Genomic DNA, 19498 nt, shown 5'->3' on the forward strand with positions numbered 1-19498 from the left:
AAATGTGACTTTTTTCCTACTTTTTAGGGTCACTCATCTAAGAAAGATAACTTGGCAGTCAATGCAGTTGCTTTACAAGATCACATTTTACATGATCTTCAACTTCGAAATCTTTCAGTTGCAGATCCTTCTAAGACACAAGTACAAAAGAAAGAGAACAAATCTCGACAAAGAGATACAAAGGCAGTAATAGATACTGGACTTAAAAAACCTACGCAGTGCCCCAAACTAGAAGATTCAGAAAAAGAATATGTTCTTGATCCCAAACCGCCACCATTGACTTTGGGTAAGCTGATGTAGTCATTATCTTTTGGCTTATTAGGGCTCAAAAATCTATTGAGATTAATAGTATAATTTTTTATGTTACAGAAATAATTTATTTATTATTATACAGAGAGGTATGTATGTATTGAAGGTGTGTATGTATTGAAGTTTAAAAATGATAGGGGACCTTTAGAGCAAGAAGGTAAAGATAGTAATGGTAAGTAGGATAATAAGTAAAAATGGGAGAACAAAAGAAATATATGTTGATTCACATTGATAAAAATAAATAAATGAGTAAATAAATGGTGGAAAAGAAAAATCCCTTATAGTAGAATGAATATAACTCATAGAGATAGTAGACAGGGGATAGAAAATCACCTTTGGCAAACACCACAGTAATGATCATCATTACTGAAATTAGGAATGAGAAAAATTATGTGCAGACACAGAATATTGAGGTGGTTTCTCCAGAGATGCAAGTACATGGCAGGGAGAAAAACAGTAACTTCACAGTTACTTCAGCTGTACAGTCGTAACACTTGGCAGGCAGCACCTGCACCAAGTAATCCTAGTTAGGTCAGCAGTAATGCACGGGCCAGCCTCACGTGTCTCCTGCTGAAAGGTGCAACATCACTTCTGTGGCATTCTTACCAAAATGCATATTTGAATTTACTCATGAGGAAACCTCAGACCAACCCAAGTGAAAGACATTCCACACAGTTCCTTGCTAGTACTCTTCAGAAGTGTCAAGTCAACAGAAGCAATTGAAGACCTAGAAACTGTTCCAGATTATAGGAGGCTCAGGACATAGCTGCAAGTGCAGTCTGTGATCCTGGATCAGATCCTAGTTCCAAAAAAAGACATGAGTGTGACAGAGAACCAGACCTGCAGAAGGCATGTAGGCTAATTGATAGATTATAGCAACAATAATTTCGTGGTTTTGATCGTTGTACTAGGGTTATATAAAAGGTTAACATTTGGGTTTAGGAACATATGATAATATTTTCTTTTTACAAGTGTGAATATTTAGAATAAGACCAAAACTTGCAACAAATTAGGAATTTCAAAAAACATGAAATATATCCTAAACAAAAATCAATAAAAATAGCAATAATATTTTGTATTAATTAGCTTCCTGAAATATCGCTATAATACTTTTTCCATCTCTTTTGATTGCTGGATACTCTTTGATCATATTTTCATGTGACAATAATTCTGTAATGTCATTCTCTATAGAAATAAGTCAGTCTTACCTCCGTCATGGCTGATTGAAATTCTTTCCTTGTGATAGGTGGGATGCATGTAGCATGCAACTTGACACACATTCTTACTGTGTGTAGTATTGCTACAAGTTTGTGCCTGTAAATAAAGGCATGCAGATCAATTCCATTTCTTCTAATTAATAAAAGAAAGGAGATGTATTATGCATTTATAATTGTAAATGCTGTTTTTAAGTATATTAGTTTCCCAGTGCTGCCGCAACAAATTAGTACAAACTGGGTGGGTTAAGTTTCTCTCAGTGTCCTGGAGGCCAGAAGTCTAAAGTGGCGCCATTGGCAGGGTTCTATGGGAGAATCCTAACTTACCTTTCCCTGGTGGTTCCTGGCATTGCTTAGCTTGTGGCAGTGTCACTCCAGTCTCTGTCTCTGACTTCAAACAATCTTCTTCTCTACGTGTGATTGTACCCTCCCTTTCCTCTTCTTATAAGGATACCATTCATTGGATGCAGGGCCAACTTTAAACCAGTATGACCTCATCTTAACTACATCTGCAAAGACCCTATTTCCAAATAATGTCAACATCCTGAGGTTCCAGGTGAACAAGAATTTTGAGATGATACTATTCAACCCAGTGCATCCAGTATGTCCCTGATAGGGGAGAACTTCCATTTAGATTAGGCATCAATGAGAACAGAATCCTTCACTTACATTTGTTGTCTGGAAGACTTTTTCACAACATCAAGCGAAGTACTTTTCACCCTTTTCTCCTTATCCACTACTCACATATATTACTATGTTGATAGGTGCCAGAGGTCTTTTGATAGCTCACAGTGCCTAGGCTGTGGTTTGAATGTTTGTCCCCTCCAAAGCTCATGTTGAAATTTCATTTTGTTTTGTTTGATTGAGATGGAGTCTTGCTCTGTTGCCCAGGCTGGAGTGCAGTGGCACAATCTCGGCCCACTGCAACCTCTGCCTTCTGGGTTCAAGCTATTCTCGTGCCTCAGCCTCCCAAGTAGCTGGAATTACAGGTGTGTGCCACCACACCCAGATAATTTTTGTATTTTTAGTAGAGACGGGGTTTTGCCATGTTGGCCAGGCTGGTCTCAAACTCCTGACCTCAGGTGATCCACCTGCCTCAGTCTCCCAAAGTGTTGGGATTACAGGTGTGAGCCACCACGCCTGGCCTGTTTTTTGATTTTTTTGTTTGTTTGCTTTTTGTGTGTGTTTCTTCTTTTTTATTTATTTTTATTTCAATAGCTTTTGTGGTACAAGTGGTTTTTGGTTACATGGATGAGTTATATAGTGGTGAATTCTGAGATGTTAGTGCACCCACCACCAGAGCAGTGTACATTGTACCTAACGTGCAGTTTTTTTATCCCACACCCCTCCCACCCTCTGCCTTCTGAGTCTCCAATGTTCATGATACCATTCTGTATGCCTTTGCATACCCATACGTTAGCTTCCACTTATAAGTGAGAACATACAACATGAGTTACTTCACTTGCAATAATGACCTCCAGCTCCATCCAAGATGCTGCAAAAGACATTTTTTCATTCATTTTTATGGCTGAGTAGTGTTCTATGGTGTATATATACCAGATTTTCTTTATCTACTCGTTGGTTCATGGGCACTTAGGTTGGTTCCATACCTTTGCAGTTGTGAATTGGGCTGCAATAAACATACGTATGCATGTGTCTTTTTCATATAATGACTTCTTTTCCTTTGGGTAGACACCCAGTAGACACATCCTTTGTGGTGTTCCTTGGCCTTTATCTAATTATAGGATTTCCCTTTTAGCAAGTTGCTAGAGGTTTTTTTTCTTGCTGATTTGTTTGAGTTCCTCATACTGTTTTTACAACCTTTTGTAAATCTGAAATTATTTTAAACTGAAAAGTTAGAAATGTGATTTTTAAATGGTGGGCGTAGAAAATAGGTTTGGTTGAGGACCGTGTGTCCTAGAGCCGGTCAGATGGATCTGGAGGTGCTGGAAGGCAGCCACAGCGTGGCTCATGAACATGTTGAGACTTGAAATAATGTCATACAGCAGTTTAGTGAAGATCTTCTGTTGTGCCTGTGTGGTTTATGGAGATGACCAAATAGGTTCATCATAATCAATCTTAAGAGTTTTATCAGGAAAAATTTAAATTAGACATAAAGAGGAATGTCCCAATTTGGAAAATAAGTAAAGTTATTAAGGAAAATAAATGAGACCTTTTTTCAGGACCTCTTTATGGAAAAAGTCTTGATTGTGCATATTAGTTACTAATGACATTGAGCCACATGCTCTTTACTATCTATATGTAATATTCCACTTGGATTTCTGTCTTTTCTTGCTGATTTATTGGAGTTCTTTGCATATTCTACATAGTAATCTCTTGTTGATTTAGCCAGTGAAAATATCTTCTGTTCTTTTACCATCTTTTAAATTATATCTGTCATTTTATATTGAATACAATTTTCATTCTGATTAATGTTAAATCCATTGTTTTGTTTTTGTTTTTGTTTTTGTTTTTCACTTTATTGCTGTTTGGGGGAGACTTAAGATATTCTTCACCCTTCTAAGAGTGCAAGGATTTTTCTACATTTTCTTTATTTACCTTTAACCTTTTACATTTCACATTTAGATGTCACCATAGTTTGTTTTGCTTATGATACTGGGAAAATCGTGGTTAAATGAGGTTAAAGTGTGTTCTGGGCCGGGCGCGGTGGCTCAAGCCTGTAATCCCAGCACTTTGGGAGGCCGAGATGGGCGGATCACGAGGTCAGGAGATCGAGACTATCCTGGCTAACACGGTGAAACCCCGTCTCTACTAAAAATACAAAAAAACTAGCCGGGCAATGTGGCGGGCGCCTGTAGTCCCAGCTACTCCGGAGGCTGAGGCAGGAGAATGGCGTAAACCCGGGAGGCAGAGCTTGCAGTGAGCTGAGATCCAGCCGCTGCACTCCAGCCCGGGTGACAGAGCAAGACTCCGTCTCAAAAATAAAAATAAAAATAAAAAAATAAAGTGTGTTCTGTTCTCTCCTTCCAAGGCTTCTGCTTCTATGTCAGTATTGCACTGTTTTGATTAATAGAGTCTTATAATATGTCTTAATAGCTGCTAGGAAAAGACCTTTCCTCTTTTTTTTTCCTCTAAAACTGCCTCATTTTCTACATAAAATTCTGCTGGAGATGTTTTTCGAATTGGATTTGTAGATGGGGGAAATACCGTATTTACAATGCTATCATCTGATCCACAAATATGGTGGCATCTCACACCATTTAGATCTTTTTGTCTCCAACTCCTAGGGGTTTTCTGAGTAAGTCAGTTGATCTCTGCAGTGATTCTTATTGTCTGTGCCTTTCTACTTTTATGCCCCTTCTTCTTTTCCCCTGCTTTGTTTTTAATCTGGACAGGATCTCCTGAGCTGTGGTGAATACATGTAGTAATACCTAGCATTTCTGTCTTGTTCCTGAACCTAACACATTTCATTTTCCTACTTATGTGATGTTTGCCCTTTGTTTATTGTTCTGTTTTGTTTGTTGGCCTTTATCTAATTGTAGGATTTCCCTTTTAGCAAGTTGCTAGAGGTTTTTAAACTCATTAATAGGTGTACTTTTTTAGATGCTTTTTTCCTGCAACTTTTTAGATGAACATGTTGTGGGTTTTCTCCTTGAGTTCGTTTGTGCCGTGAATTACAGTGACAGACTCTGCTATTGAATCTTCGTGCAGAGCTTGAACAAACCCTACTTGCCCACGGTGTTGTTCAGAGTCACTGTTGCATTCTGGTAACTAATTCTCGTTCAGGATATTTGACGTGTAACCATGGGTTACCCTGGACTATGATTGTCCTTGTCTGGTTTTATTATCAAAGCCATATAAGCTTCACCAAATAAGTTGGGCAGTATTCCCTCTTGTTCAGTATTCTGGAGTAACAGAAAATAGGGATGATATGTTCCTTAAAAGTTTGGGGTAACTCGATTGTAAAACCATCTGGGCCTGAGGCTCTTTTGTTCCTTTAAGTGGGGTGAGGAGAGGTGATGGGTTAGGATGCATTTGGCTGCAAGTATACGAACAACACACTGAAAGTGATGCCAGCCTTAACGGTGTCATTGTTCACAGCAGTTCTGGTTTGGTGGCTTATTGATATTTGCCGGGACCAGCCTCCTTCCGGTGCTGCCGTCGGGAGCTGCTGCCCCGTGCATGGACACAAGAGGGTGCACAGCCCTAGGGTCAGTCCTCAACAACAAGGGACGAGCTGGAAAGGCAGGGGAGAAAGCTCCCCACAGACCTTCCTTCCGCTTCACCTGAGATGTCACGTGCCCATTGATAGTCTAAAAATTGGCAAAGAGTAGCGAGACTTCCATGACGTGCTTAGATCCATCAGTAGACCTCTGTGAGGCTGAGCCCATTTCCACTGATGCACAGTGTGGTTCCGCAGGCAAGATGAGCGCTGGACGTGCTACTGATTTTCAACATTATTGCATTGTGGCCAGAGAACACAGCAGTTTGCTGAAATCTGTCAATACAATTATTTACCTTCCCTCCCGTTCTAAGGTCTTGATTAGTTTATAAATATAAGGCCAGGTTTGCAGGATGGGGAGATGTGGGTGCTTGAAGTTGAAGCAGTTGGCATTGACCATAGCTGAGTCTGAAGTGTGCAGCAAGCGCCCACCCAGGTCTAAGAGGAGCAGTGGCGCCGGGGGCCCCGTCTCTCCCTGAAGAGGAGGAGTGGCGCCGGGGGCCCTGTCTCTTCCTGCTCCTACACCTTGAGCCAAAGGCAAAGAGCTGGCCTGAGGCAGCGTCCCTCCTCTGCAACCTCAGTCTCAGCCTCTTCAGTCTTACTGTTTCCTTTGTTTCTCTGCAGGCCAAGTGCTGTCTCACTAATGGCCATCTGCGCATCCTCTTCCTCGTCTGGAAAACCTCCCCCTTCACCCACGGCTGTTACTCTTCACCCTGCGGGTCTCCATTTAATGCCACTTTGGTCAGGTGACCTTCTCTGGGGTCACAGCTCCTCATCCAAGCCCTGCACGCCATTCTCCATAGTGGTCACCACACTTGTAGCTGCTTGATTCTTATCAGAAGCTCCATGGGCATAGTTTCAGAAGTAAAATAGTTCTATGAGGATTATAACAGAAAGCGTAGCAGTCCCCTGACCCATTTTGGGCATTACTCTAAGGCAGTCATTTTCAAATCCTTTGGTTCATTCTTCTGGTATTATTTGTAATATTTCTTTTTTTTTTTTTTTGAGACGGAGTCTTGCTCTGTCACCGGACTGGAGTGCAGTGGCGTGATCTCGGCTCACTGCAACCTCCGCCTCCCAGGTTCAAGCGATTCTCGTACCTCAGCCTCCCGAGTAGCTGGGATTACAGGTGTGCAGCACCACACCTGGCTAATTTTTGTATTTTTAGTAGAGACAGGGTTTCACCATGTTGGCCAGGCTGGTCTCAAACTCCTGACTTCAGGTGATCTGCCCACCTCGGCCTCCCAAAGTGCTGGGATTAGAGGTGTGGGCTACCACGCCCAGCCCTATTTTTAATATTTCTAAATAACATGTCTACGCTGCTGTTTTGTTAATTTTCAGTTCTGGATATCTCTTCTTACTGTAGAAGATCAAGATTTAGCATAGTTTTCATAACTTGTGGCTAGACTAATAACATTCAGTGTTTACTCTGTTACAATTCCGTGACTTCACTCACAGCTGAGCAGTGTGGTGTTCTATATTACAATGTCCTTCTCAGACATTTTTCTATTTTCCCTGAAGTTATGTCTTATTTTTTCACATTTTAGTTTCCTCTATCATCACTCATCACTGATTCATCCTTAAAATCTCCAGAAATACATTCTCTCAATACATTAAAATACACCAGGGTACTTTATGGATGAGGACGTTGCTTCTGGAATCCTCTGTGGTTCTCTCCCCCGGCCCCTTCCCCGGGCTCCCTCTTGAGCAGCATCCCAGGACCCCAGACTCTCTCCTTGGATTCTCTCTGCCTGGACGTCATGGCGGCCTCCTCCGTGGTTTCTTCCCTCGCGGTGGCGAAGCTCCTCTGTCAGTAGCTCGCTGGGGGAGTGCGGAGGAGACCCATACAGAAGCTCACGTGCATAGCAATGTCTTTGTTCTTTTCTCACATTTCACTGTAGCTAATAAGGAATCTTGATATGGAAATCTTTCCTGCCTCCTACTTTTGAAGGAATTGTCTTCTCCTGTCTGTAGTGCTGTGGATGAGTCTGATGCAGTTCTGATTCCTGATCCTTCTTTGAGGCCTGTTTTTTTTTTTGAGTCTGCTTTCTGTCTCCGAGATTCTCACAGTAATGGGACTCGATGTTCTGGGTACTTGCTGGGCCCTCTCAAACCAGAAGCTTATGTCCTTTGCTTCTGGGAGATGGTTTGGACTATTTTCTTTAAAATTTTTACTTCCCATTTTCCGTGTTTTCTTTCTAGAATGCTAGTTTTTCAGATGTCACAACACCTAGACCAGTCCCTTGATTTTCTTATTTTCTGTCTCCTGATATATGTTTTTCTGTGAGATTACAGTCACGTGCCATATAGCAGTGTTTCAGTCAACAACAAACTACAGTGGTCCCATAAAATTATAATGGAGTTGAAAAATTTCTACCACTTTGTGACATCTTGATAACTCTGACCCTGTGTAGGTCTAGGCTAATATATGTGTTTGTGTCTTCATTTTTAACAAAAAAGCTAAAAAAAAAATTTGAGGCTGGGTGCGGTGGCTCAAGCCCGTAATCCCCGCACTTTGGGAGGCCGAGACGGGAGGATCATGAGGTCAGGAGATCAAGACCATCCTGGCTAACACGGTGAAACCCCGTCTCTACTAAAAAAATACAAAAAACTAGCTGGGCGAGGTGGCGGACTCCTGTAGTCCCAGCTACTCGGGAGGCTGAGGCAGGAGAATGGCATAAACCCGGGAGGCGGAGCTTGCAGTAAGCCGAGATCCGACCACTGCACTCCAGCCTAGGCGACAGAGGGAGACTCTGTCTCAAAAAAAAAAAAAAAAAAAAAAAATTGAAAAATAGAAAAAGCTTATAGGGTAAGGATATAAAGAAAGGAAATATTTTGTATAAACTAAAAAATTAGCTGAGCATGGTAGTGTGTGCCTTTGGTCCCAGCTACTCAGGAGGCTGAGGTGGGAGGATCGCTTGGGCCCAGGAGCTACCAGCTGCAGTGAGCTGTGACCACATCACTACATGCTATAGCCTGGACAACATAGTGTTTTAAGCTAAATGTTATGCAAAAGAGTCAAAAAGTTAAAAAATTTAAAAGTTTAGAGAGTAAAAAAGTTATAGTAAGCTAACTTTATTATTGAAGAAAATACATGTTTATAAATTCAGTGTAGTGTAAGTATAGACGGTTTATGAAGTCTACAGTGGTGTATGGTCATGTCCTCAGCCTTCACACTCACTCAGCACTCACTCACTGACTCACCCAGAGCAACTTCCAGGCCTGCAAGCTCCATTCATGGTGAGTGCTCTACACATGCACCATTTTTAATCTTTTATACATATTTTTACTGTACCTTTGCTGTGTTTGGATGCACAGATCCTTACCATTGTGTTACAGTTACCTGCAGTATTCAGAACAGTAACATGCTGTGCAGGTGTGTAGTCTAATCAGCTGTACCATGTAGCTTTGATATGTGGTGGCCTGTACCAGCTAAGCGTGTGTACCAACGCTGTGATGTTAGCAAGATGACCAAGTCACCTAACGGCACATTTCTTAACAATCGCCTGTTGTTAAGCAACTCCGGACTGTATCTTAGCTTTCTCTTCCAGCCTTTCAGTGCACGTTCACATTTCTACTCTAAAAGCCCAAGAGCTCTTTCTGTGCTCAAAGTGTCCCTTCATAGCTTCCTGTCATGTTTTGTTAATGTAACATTTTGTCTTCTATTTCTGAAGATATCCTTGTAGGTCGATGCCTTTGTATGCACTGACCCTTCTTTGGGGTGCGGGGAGGTGGTAGAAGGTGACACTTCACTTCCTGTATTTTGCCTGAGGATATTGCGGTTGCTTTTCAAGGCGAGTGTTTCCCACCGCACTGTCAGCTCGATGCCAGTCAGCACATGCTGGGTACCCATGTGTTATTGAAATAAGAACTTTATTCTGACCATGATGATACGTCACAGGAAGGTTTTAGCAGGGGAGGTGCAGGATTGATGTAGAGGCCACTGGTGGCAGAGCAAGGTGAACTGGGAGAGACAGTGCTGGGGGCTGAGGCAGGTGAGAACTGGGAGAACCTTGGGCCAATACGTGTGAACGATTAGTATTCCTTAGTTTTTCTTTCATAAAATTGGATATCATTCTTGCTTGCCATATTGAATTATTGGGAAATGAAATAAGGTGTGGGAAATTCTTTGTAAATAAAAAATAAATGTATTGAAAACATAAGGTATTATTACCACTGACTTCTGTGCCCTCGTAGGAAAACAGCATCCTCTCTACAGTCTGCCATTTGTATCTGTGGGTTTGGCATTCACAGATTCCACCAGCCACACATTAAAATTTTAACAAAGGAGTAAAAAGTCACAATAGAACAATAAAAATAATACAAATTAAAAACAATACAGTATAACAGCTATTTACATAGCACTTGCATTAGAAATTATTGGTCATCGAGATGATTGGCAGTACACAGGAGGATATGCATGGGTTGTATGCAAATACTCCACCATCTTCTGTCGGGGACTTGAGCATCCTTGGGACGTCCTGGAACACTTTCCTTGTGGATACCAAGGGACAGCTTCTATTGTGAAATAAAGTATGTGATCTATATGTAGTTCGTTAATAATTGTTTGCAAATGGTGTCATTAAAATTATAGGTGGGTGCCATATGTTAAAAGACATTCTAACTGCTGTCCTGTGCTGTCTGCTGTCTTCCTTTAGCACAGAAGTTGGGCCTCATTGGACCTCCACCACCTCCACTGTCATCTGATGACTGGGAGAAGGTGAAACAGCGCTCCCTCCTGCAAGGGGACTCGGTGCAGCCGTGCCCCATCTGTAAAGAAGAATTCGAGCTTCGTCCTCAGGTGTTTAGCATACGAGGGTGAGCTAGAGAGCTCCTGGGCTGTTTCCTAGGGATGAGGCCCCAAGCTGGAGCCTAAGATTCCAGGCTTCCTTTTCCCAGTTTCATCCCCCTGTGTGAGCCTCACACACTTCCATTTTCTTTTCCATTAATTAAAGTGTGTGAAGAGCTAAACACCCTCATTAAATAGTTTTGTTTGTTTACTGACTGGTATTCTCAAGTACTAACGTTTGTACAAAAGGAATGTTTCTGTTCAGCAGGCCCCATGTGGCTGTGCAGACAACTGGGGGCTTCCCAGGAGCAGCTGTGTCCCAGCGCGGGAAGGATGAAAGCAGAGGAACTCTTAAGTTGTTTTGTGATTTGAGCCAGAAAAGGGGGAAAAAAAAAACAAACTGTGCTTGAATGTCTCCAAAGAATTTGTGAGAGAATCTTTAAGAAAAGTAAAATCTTTTAATGATTTTTATTCATGAAACTTTACCATAGTAAGATTGATGATACTACTCTGGGTTAACAGATAATACACACACACACACACACACACACAGAGACAGAATGCATGTAGGGTTTTTTCTATACATATTTTGTCTGCCTAACTAAATCGTCTCTTGAAGTTGGGGACACTTAGATTTATCAGAAGTGTGTGTGTGTGTGTGTGTGGTTGCCCTGTAATGATTTCCCACAGAGTGTGGCATGATGCTTCCTGCATAGCAGGCCCTCAGAGATTTGCTGAGAAAATACAGCAAATACAGTTAAAATCAGCCTTGGAGTTCGTAGCCTGGGAACCCAGGCTTATTACAATCTGGGCAAATGAACTCTTTGAGTCTTCGCTGAATTTGAGTAAGTTTCATCTACAAGAAAGCTCACAACAGTTACACTTCTATTCACTAATTTGAATTCATAAGTTACTTTAGACATACTTATTCCATTTCTCTATCAGGACCTAATCTTACATATGTGAAAGTTGGGTATTTTGGACAGATTTTAGCCCCAAAACCACAAATTGTCTAGGATAATTTAGTACTTTAGGTAGCAAAACTGTGAATAAAATCAGAGGGTGTCTTTCTGGCTAAGCAAGCTCTTTCTTATACTAAAATATCGAGCCTGGAGTGTCTGTATGAAGAATGAAAAGTGAAAGTTAGTATCTTACGAGCATCAGGGTGTACCCTGCCCAACATTTCTTTCTGTTTTTTATAAATTTCTCCCTAAATTCTATTATTTTTATTTGGTTTTGATATAGGACCTATCCTGTATATTTGGCACTTCTAATGATCGTTTCCGTGTTCAGATTTTTCCTTAGTTATAAACAATAGTTGGCATTTTTACAACATTTAATGATTTCAGAGGGCCTTCAATTAATTTCATATAGTAGGCATTCTGCCCATTTAGCAGATGAGGAAATAAAAAATAATTCAAATGGTTCGTAGTAGGCCAGCTTAGAAAGTATGGAGTCCTGCTGGAATCCAGTGCTACCTTCTAGGCCATTTTTAGTATGTTTTCCACCAGTTACTCCTTGATTTTTGTTACATCAGAGAATGTTTGCCAATAAGAAATATTTGTGGACATTTAAAAAGATAACACTTTAATATGCTGGAGTCTAATGTTGCTCGGTATAGATAGAATGTATGTTGAGGAAACACTGGAAAGTATTCTATAAAGGATGAATGAAGTATAGAAAAGATTGCTATTCAACGGTGGTAATAAAAAGGACCCATATTACTGAGTTTATTCAATTCAGACTTACTCTTGGCAATAAGTTTCAAGAAAAGGTTTTACAACTTTCTGAGTTCTACTTATTTCTGTGTTTCTTCCATTTAAGAAGAAAAGCATACATTGAGTGAAGGCAGGGGGGATTCACTTTAAAAACTGTTAAGTCTTCCCCACAGCAGGCATCCGGGGCCGCCTGAGACTGAAACCTCGCCCGGGAGTGCCCCAGACTGCAGTCACCCAAGTCCGATTCTTGACAAAAAGGGAAAACCCTCCGCCTGCCCCCACCACTTTGCTCAGTCTCACAAGTTCCCCCACTTTCCTCCCCATTGCTGAAAGCGGCCCCTCCCCAAGGGAAGCCTGGCCTTTGTGTGGCAGCCCGCAGGGCCTGGCGCTGGTGGGCTGGTGGCTCTGTCCCTTCTACTGAGTACCCACTGCCTTCGTCTTCATTTGGTCTAAGCTTCAGTGTTTTGTCACTGAAGGTGACACTGAAGGTGTCACTGAAGGTGACAAAGTGATATTTGTCAGAATATCACTGTTTAGTGGGGAATTTGGGTCACAGAAAGGTGAAGTTTTCTTGTGAGCACACTCCCTGCATTTTAAAAAAAAATGACTCCTCTATGTCTCCATGATGTGTTACTATTTAAATTTAAGACTGTCAGAATTATATCTCAGTAGGGCTATGATTTCGCAAAAATTGGGGGGCATAACTGAGCTGAACAAAGACATAAATGGTATTTACTTAGCATTTCCCTGGCCCCACTGGACGGGCCCCCCTCCTCACCCCTCCAGTTTGCAGTCTTTGCCCGCATCTAAGGGAAACACTCATTTTGTCATTGTTTCGCTCTTAAGTATACACTTATTTTAATAGTTACATATCAAACTTCATGTGTTTATTTGATATTTTAGATCATTAATTTTTCTTGTTTAGAGTATATACTTGTGCTGTGCTAAACAAACAATAAATAGTATAAACATCAAAGTTATAAATTTGCCTTTTTAATTTTTAAAGAAATAATACAGCTTACCTTCTAAGCATTCAGGAGTTTAACTGTTGCATTCATGCTGCTTCTCTTTTGTAAACCTCAAGGTTGTTCTGTTTCCTCATGAACAGGTGCTGCTTTCATGCTCCCATGTGTTCCACAGAGTAAGTCCACCCCTCACGCCTGCCCAGGTGCCCCACACATCGCTCTTACAGTGCAGAGAAACCATGGTCATTTTCAAGGCTCCTGAGAAGAGCCATTTATTTTATTCATCACCACCATCTATAGTTAAAGAAACATGACTGTAGGCTACAGTACAATTCATCCTATTTTGAAAATCATGAGTTTTCTGACAAAAGAACCACAAATGTTTATGTAACAGATTGTTGTCAGTAATGCATGTCAGTGACAGCTAAATTCACATGATCGATCTGCATGTGGTCCCATAGACACGCATGACTCACCTTTGTGCTAGTGGATTTCAGAAGTTTTTGATGTCTTTGCATGTATATTCTTGTAAGAAATCACTTTTGGAACAGGTTTCATGAGGAAGGTGGTAGCACCTGATGAAACTTCCTCACTTGATAACCTAAATTGGGCTAAGTTTCATAGTTACGGGAGAAAAGAACACTGTAATTAGAACACTAACATTGGAAGTAAAGACGTTTATAAGTAACTGTAAAATTTTAAGTGAAATATTTTTCTTCAGGCATGTCTTCAGGCTTTTGAAAAGTTCACAAATAAGAAAACCTGTCCTCTCTGTAGAAAGAACCAGTATCAAACCCGAGTGATACACGATGGGGCCCGCCTGTTCAGAATAAAGTGTGTGACCAGGTGAGGATGCCAGGCCCATTTGGCGCTAAGCAGACACTTACAGGTCAGGCTATGACAACTAACTGGTTTTTTGTTTGTTTGTTTTTTGTTTTTTGTTTTGAGACGGAGTCTGGCTCTGTCGCCCAGGCTGGAGTACAGTGGCCGGATCTCAGCTCACTGCAAGCTCCACCTCCCAGGTTTAAGCCATTCTCCTGCCTCAGCCTCCTGAGTAGCTGGGACTACAGGCGCCCGCCACCTCGCCCGGCTAGTTTTTTGTATTTTTTTTTTGAGACGGAGTCTTGCTCTGTCGCCCAGGCTGGAGTGCAGTGGCCGGATCTCAGCTCACTGCAAGCTCCACCTCCTGGGTTTCCGCCATTCTCCTGCCTCAGCCTCCCAAGTAGCTGGGACTACAGGCGTCCGCCACGTCGCCCGGCTAGTTTTTTGTACTTTTTAGTAGAGACAGGGTTTCACCGTGTTAGCCAGGATGGTCTCGATCTCCTGACCTCGTGATCCACCCGTCTCGGCCTCCCAAAGTGCTGGGATTACAGGCTTGAGCCACCGCGCCCGGCGTTTTTTGTATTTTTTAGTAGAGACGGGGTTTCACCGTGTTAGCCAGGATGGTCTTGATCTCCTGACCTCGTGATCCGCCCGTCTCGGCCTCCCAAAGTGCTGGGATTACAGTCTTGAGCCACCGCTCCCGGCCTAACCTGTTTTTTAAATAGTGGGATTTTATCTCTCTTCTTGGCCACTATAATTTCCCCAGGGCGTTGTATAGCACAGGGCTTATAACAGCTACTGAAGTATAGTAGTTGGTTCAGAGTCATCATAAATTCGTCATTTTCAAATATCTGTGTTTTAGAATCCAAGCCTACTGGAGAGGATACGTTGTCAGAAAGTGGTACAGAAACCTGAGGAAAACAGTACCTCCCACAGACGCCAAGTTAAGAAAAAAATTCTTTGAAAAAAAGGTAGGTAGAGATCATGAATTCTCCAGATATGGTCTCTGTGTGGGTGATGCACTTGGGGTCAGGAAGGCTAACAGAGGTGGTAAGACTTTGAGACTTACTTCACTTTGAGGGCCTTTTAAAAATGGTTGAGATGCTGCTAAAAATCCTATTTAACTTAAATTGACTTTCCAACCTAGACGGTAAAATACTTTTAGACTTTCTTTTCTAGTTAAATCATAAAATTAGGTTAAATCAGAACAACTTCTGTTTGGCCATTTTGTGCTAATTGTTTAAGTAAACTTACCTCTTCAGACACAAGACTGGAAACCAGCTTAATTTTTCCCATCTCCTGGGCTACACGTAAATGAAGACACCTGCTGCACATCTCATAGTAATGAACACGAAAGCCACCTATAAAAGTAAAGCCCCCACATGCTCCCATTGTATTGAGTACCTCATGGGGTCATCACAGTGAGCTTCAGAGCTAACTTCCATGTCTGCCCTTCCTCTTAACCACTATTTATGTTTCAGTTTTACTTTTGGGGGACTTATTTAATAATTCCCATTCCTTGTCCCCATACGAAAAGGACCGTCCTGCCCCATCAGCCTGTGGCTTCAGGCGAACAGCAGCAGCCCCGAGGCTGTCATATGAAACCCTGAGAAGAGCTGTAGCATTTATAACGGCCCAGCACACAGTGGGTGCTGGAAATTCTGTATTTATTATCGCTCTTAACTCATTTCCTAGAATATGGAGAGGAGTTACTGTGTGTTTGGCCAGTCTGTTCCTTCCGGAGAGCAGTGTCTCTCATCTTCAGAGATCGTTCATCTCGGGTGTTCCTTCTCAATTTGGTAAAGGACCGCCATGCACGATTGCTTCATCCTTTCTTTACATTCTTTCCAGTTTTTTATCCTCAGTCGCTGACAGTCACTCTTGTTCTCTGGGCTACTCTTAGTAATTTCTAATATGTCATAGTTGGTTGTCTCTTAGAAGTGATTTTTTTGTCACCTCTTATAAAATTTTAATTACAGATTTGAGTCATTTTACCTTATATATATATTTTTCACGTGCACACATCATTTTATACGAACTCTTGAAGATAAAGGCCCACTGAAAGTGTTGGTGGTCTCAGCGCATTGCACTGGAGGAGAACTGGCCCAGCTTGCTGGAAACAAGTGAAGCAACCGTTACAATGTGCCTTGTGTTATCTTGTAAAGTAGCCAGTGAAGGTTAAGTTTCAGTGTTCAGTGCTCAGGTGTTCAGATACCGCAGCCTTCAGCTTCATGGAAAAAGGAAAATGAAAAATAAAAAGCAAGTGACCAAGAGCAATCAGGGCAGGGAGACCTAATCAAACAGGTTCCTCAGTTTCTAATTCAGTCTCTCCCACAGAGAGATGGAACTTTACAAAGCAGATCCATAGCTCTGTCCCACCGGACGTTGGGTCCGCGGCCCTGTGGCCATCCTACCTCCCCACAAATCCTTTTTTTTAAAGTCCCTGGTTCATCCTGTCTGCTGCCCCCTCATCCTGAGTCCTCATCGCTCTGCACACCCCGCTCTGATCCCCGCGTCTGCTCTTCTGAGCACACTCATGCCCGCACCCAACGTGTCCTGCCTGTTCCTACTGGTTCCCTCTGCCTTGCTTAAAATGTGCCAGTTTTTCAAAGCCTAGCTGAAGTTTTTTTCCAGTTTCTTTGGTCTTCTCTAAACCTCTATTGTGTGTTTAAACAATACCATGTAAGAGATCAAGAAGAACAGAAGCATGACTGATAGTCTAGCTTTTATATTACAAATACGGTCTTTCCTTTGGGGCTTTTAAGATGATCTCAGAAGATTTCAATTATCTGGGAAGAAACTGACAAGGAAAACTGAGTTTTTATTTTTTGCAGGCGTGGTAGGGAGGTATGTTAAGAACAAACTGTGTAAGTTGTTTTTTATTTTTATACATTTTTATACAGGGTTTTGTTATATTGCCCAGGCTGGCCTGAAATTCCTGGGCTTAAGTGAACCTCCCGCCTCAGCCTCCCAGTTAGCTGGGATTACAGGCAAGAGCCACAGGCTAGGGCAGTGGCTTTCAGACTTTTCCTCAACCACAATAAGAAATATCTTCTAAACAATGTTAAGAGAAAAACCTAACTCTGTAACGTATTTTAAAGAAGTTGATTCTGAGCTGATATGGGTGACTGCAGGCCGGGAAACCAACCCACTCTCAAGGAGTCCTGAGAAAGTGCACCCCGGGCGGTCGGATTACGGTCTGGTTTTATACTTTTTAAGGTCAGGGGCGGCAGGGGGAGTTACAGGCAAAGACATCAATCACTACATGGAAGTTATACACTGGTTTGGCCAGAAAGGCGTGAAACTTGAAATGGGGGCTTACAGATTCTAGGTGGATTCAGAGATTCTTTATTTGCAGTTGGTTGAAGGAGTAGGGCTTTAAGTGCTGGAGTCAGCAGAAGGGAATGTCTAAGTTGAGGATGCTGTGTAGCAAGACTGATGGCCTGCAGCGTGGCTGTCTCTTGCCGGGTATAGCGTTAGGTCTTGTTTGTAATTTGGTTTCTTACTGCCTCAGACTGTCGTCAGCCTTATCACCTCTTTTAACAGGATAGTGGTCGCTTGAGCTTAAACTCCGGCAAGGCGTGGGCATAATGAAGGGCGCCTCCCCTTTCTTTCCATTGTGGCTGGAAATTCCATTGTTAAGGCTGTCCTAGGGCCTCCTTGGCCAAGAGGGGGTTCATTCTGTTGCTGGGGCCTTAGGATTTTTTTTTTTTCTGAGACGGAGTCTCCCTCAGCTGCCCAGGCTGGAGTGCAGTGGCACGATCTTCTCTCACTGCAACCTTTGTCTCCTGGGTTCAAGCGATTCTCCTGTCTCAGCCTCTTGAGTAGCTGGGATTACAGGCACCTGCCATCATGCCCAGCTAATTTCTGTATTTTTTAGTAGAGACAGGCTTTCCCCATGTTGGCCAGGCAGGTCTTGAACTCCCAATCTCAGGTAATCTGCCCGCCTTGGCCTCCCAAAGTGCTGGGATTACAGGTGTGAGCCACCATGGCCCGGCCAGGATTTTATTTTTAGCTTATAGCAATGACCCGCCACATGTATACATTTAACAGAAACATAACTTTCACAAAGCAAAATCTACTGTTACCACAGGCACCACACTGTGGTCATTTTTATTCCATTTCGTTTCCAAAGTGCTCGGCCTACTACGTTCATGTTATGAGTCAATGATGGGTTGTAGATGTCAGCGTGTCTGTATTATCAGTAACTGCCACCTTAAACGTAATACAAGTGACTGTGTTATCCCCTGAACTGTAATCTTACCTCATTCCAGTTTCAAGTGTGCAGGTGGGGAGTGACAGGAGATGTATACATATACACACACACACATCATAGTGAGGTTATACTCATCGTTTGTTACATGAATAGGCATCCTATCATGTAACTGTTGCTCACTTATCCCATTTGGCCATAAACACTTGAAATCTGTAAACTCAAATCTCATGTTAAATAAATGAAGATTGAACCGACTGTAAGACAGTATCTTAGCAGTGGGTAGTAGTTGCCTGTGTGGGTCCATGCCCTGTGTGCGTATTTACCTATGTGAGTAGAACTCAAAGGCCATCCTTTATAATAAAGACCACTTCTTCATCATTTACCAAATGACCTCACAATCTGATGCTGTTTTTCTTTTCTTTTCTTTTTTTTTTTTTTTTGAGATGGAGTCTCGCTCTGTCACCCGGGCTGGAGTGCAGTGGCCGGATCTCAGCTCACTGCAAGCTCTGCCTCGCGGGTTTACACCATTTTCCTGCCTCAGCCTCCCGAGTAGCTGGGACTACAGGCACCGCCACCTCGCCCGGCTAGTTTTTTGTATTTTTTAGTAGAGACGGTTTCACCGTGTTAGCCAGGATGGTCTTGATCTCCTGACCTCGTGATCCGCCCGTCTCGGCCTCCCAAAGTGCTGGGATTACAGGCTTGGGCCACTGCGCCCGGCCTTGATGCTTTTTTTCTACCTTTCCAACTGAATAAACTCATTCTGTGAGTAAAGGGAACCCTCTCGGAAATGTTAATCTACAATTTTAGGATGCCCTGCATGTTTAATGGAATCTGAAAGATTATCGAACTAGGTTATTGAATGTCACATTACCCAGGTGTGATGGTTAATTTATGTGTCAACTTGACTGGGCTAAGGGATGCTCAGGTTATCTGGTTAAACATTATTTCTGGGTGTGTCTGTGAGGTATTTCCAGATGAACTGAGCATTTGCATCAGTGGACTCAGGAAAGTGAATTGCGTGTGCGCACGGGCACGGTCTCACTCTCTTGCGTGGGCTTTCTCTCTCTCTGTCTCTGCCTGACTGCTTGAACTGGGATGGTGCTTTTCTGTAGATACACAGAAAGAGAGGTATACCCATATAAATAGAAATCATTTTAAAATTACAAAATTGCTGTATACAACTTTATGCAATTAGAACTGAAAATATAATTGAAATTACTTCCTGTAAAAATAGCAAACATGGAAAGAAATTTAAAGTATGAAATGACTGAAAAAAAATTAT

At 42.2% G+C, this 19498-nt stretch overlaps 1 protein-coding gene across 1 annotated transcript in view; it reads left to right on the forward strand.

The window, feature by feature from the left end:
* The window catches only part of RNF32 (ring finger protein 32), a 35358-nt gene that overhangs the window by 2356 nt on the left and 13504 nt on the right, over positions 1-19498 (forward strand). The window contains exons 3-7 of the mRNA XM_023225369.2: positions 28-286; positions 10365-10507; positions 13322-13354; positions 13900-14024; positions 14863-14971. Of these exons, the coding sequence (XP_023081137.1) occupies positions 28-286; positions 10365-10507; positions 13322-13354; positions 13900-14024; positions 14863-14971 (669 nt within the window). The remainder of the gene's footprint in view (positions 1-27; positions 287-10364; positions 10508-13321; positions 13355-13899; positions 14025-14862; positions 14972-19498) is intronic.

This window comes from Piliocolobus tephrosceles, chromosome 8 (genome assembly GCF_002776525.5).
Source record: "Piliocolobus tephrosceles isolate RC106 chromosome 8, ASM277652v3, whole genome shotgun sequence".
NCBI classification, from domain to species: domain Eukaryota; kingdom Metazoa; phylum Chordata; class Mammalia; order Primates; family Cercopithecidae; genus Piliocolobus; species Piliocolobus tephrosceles.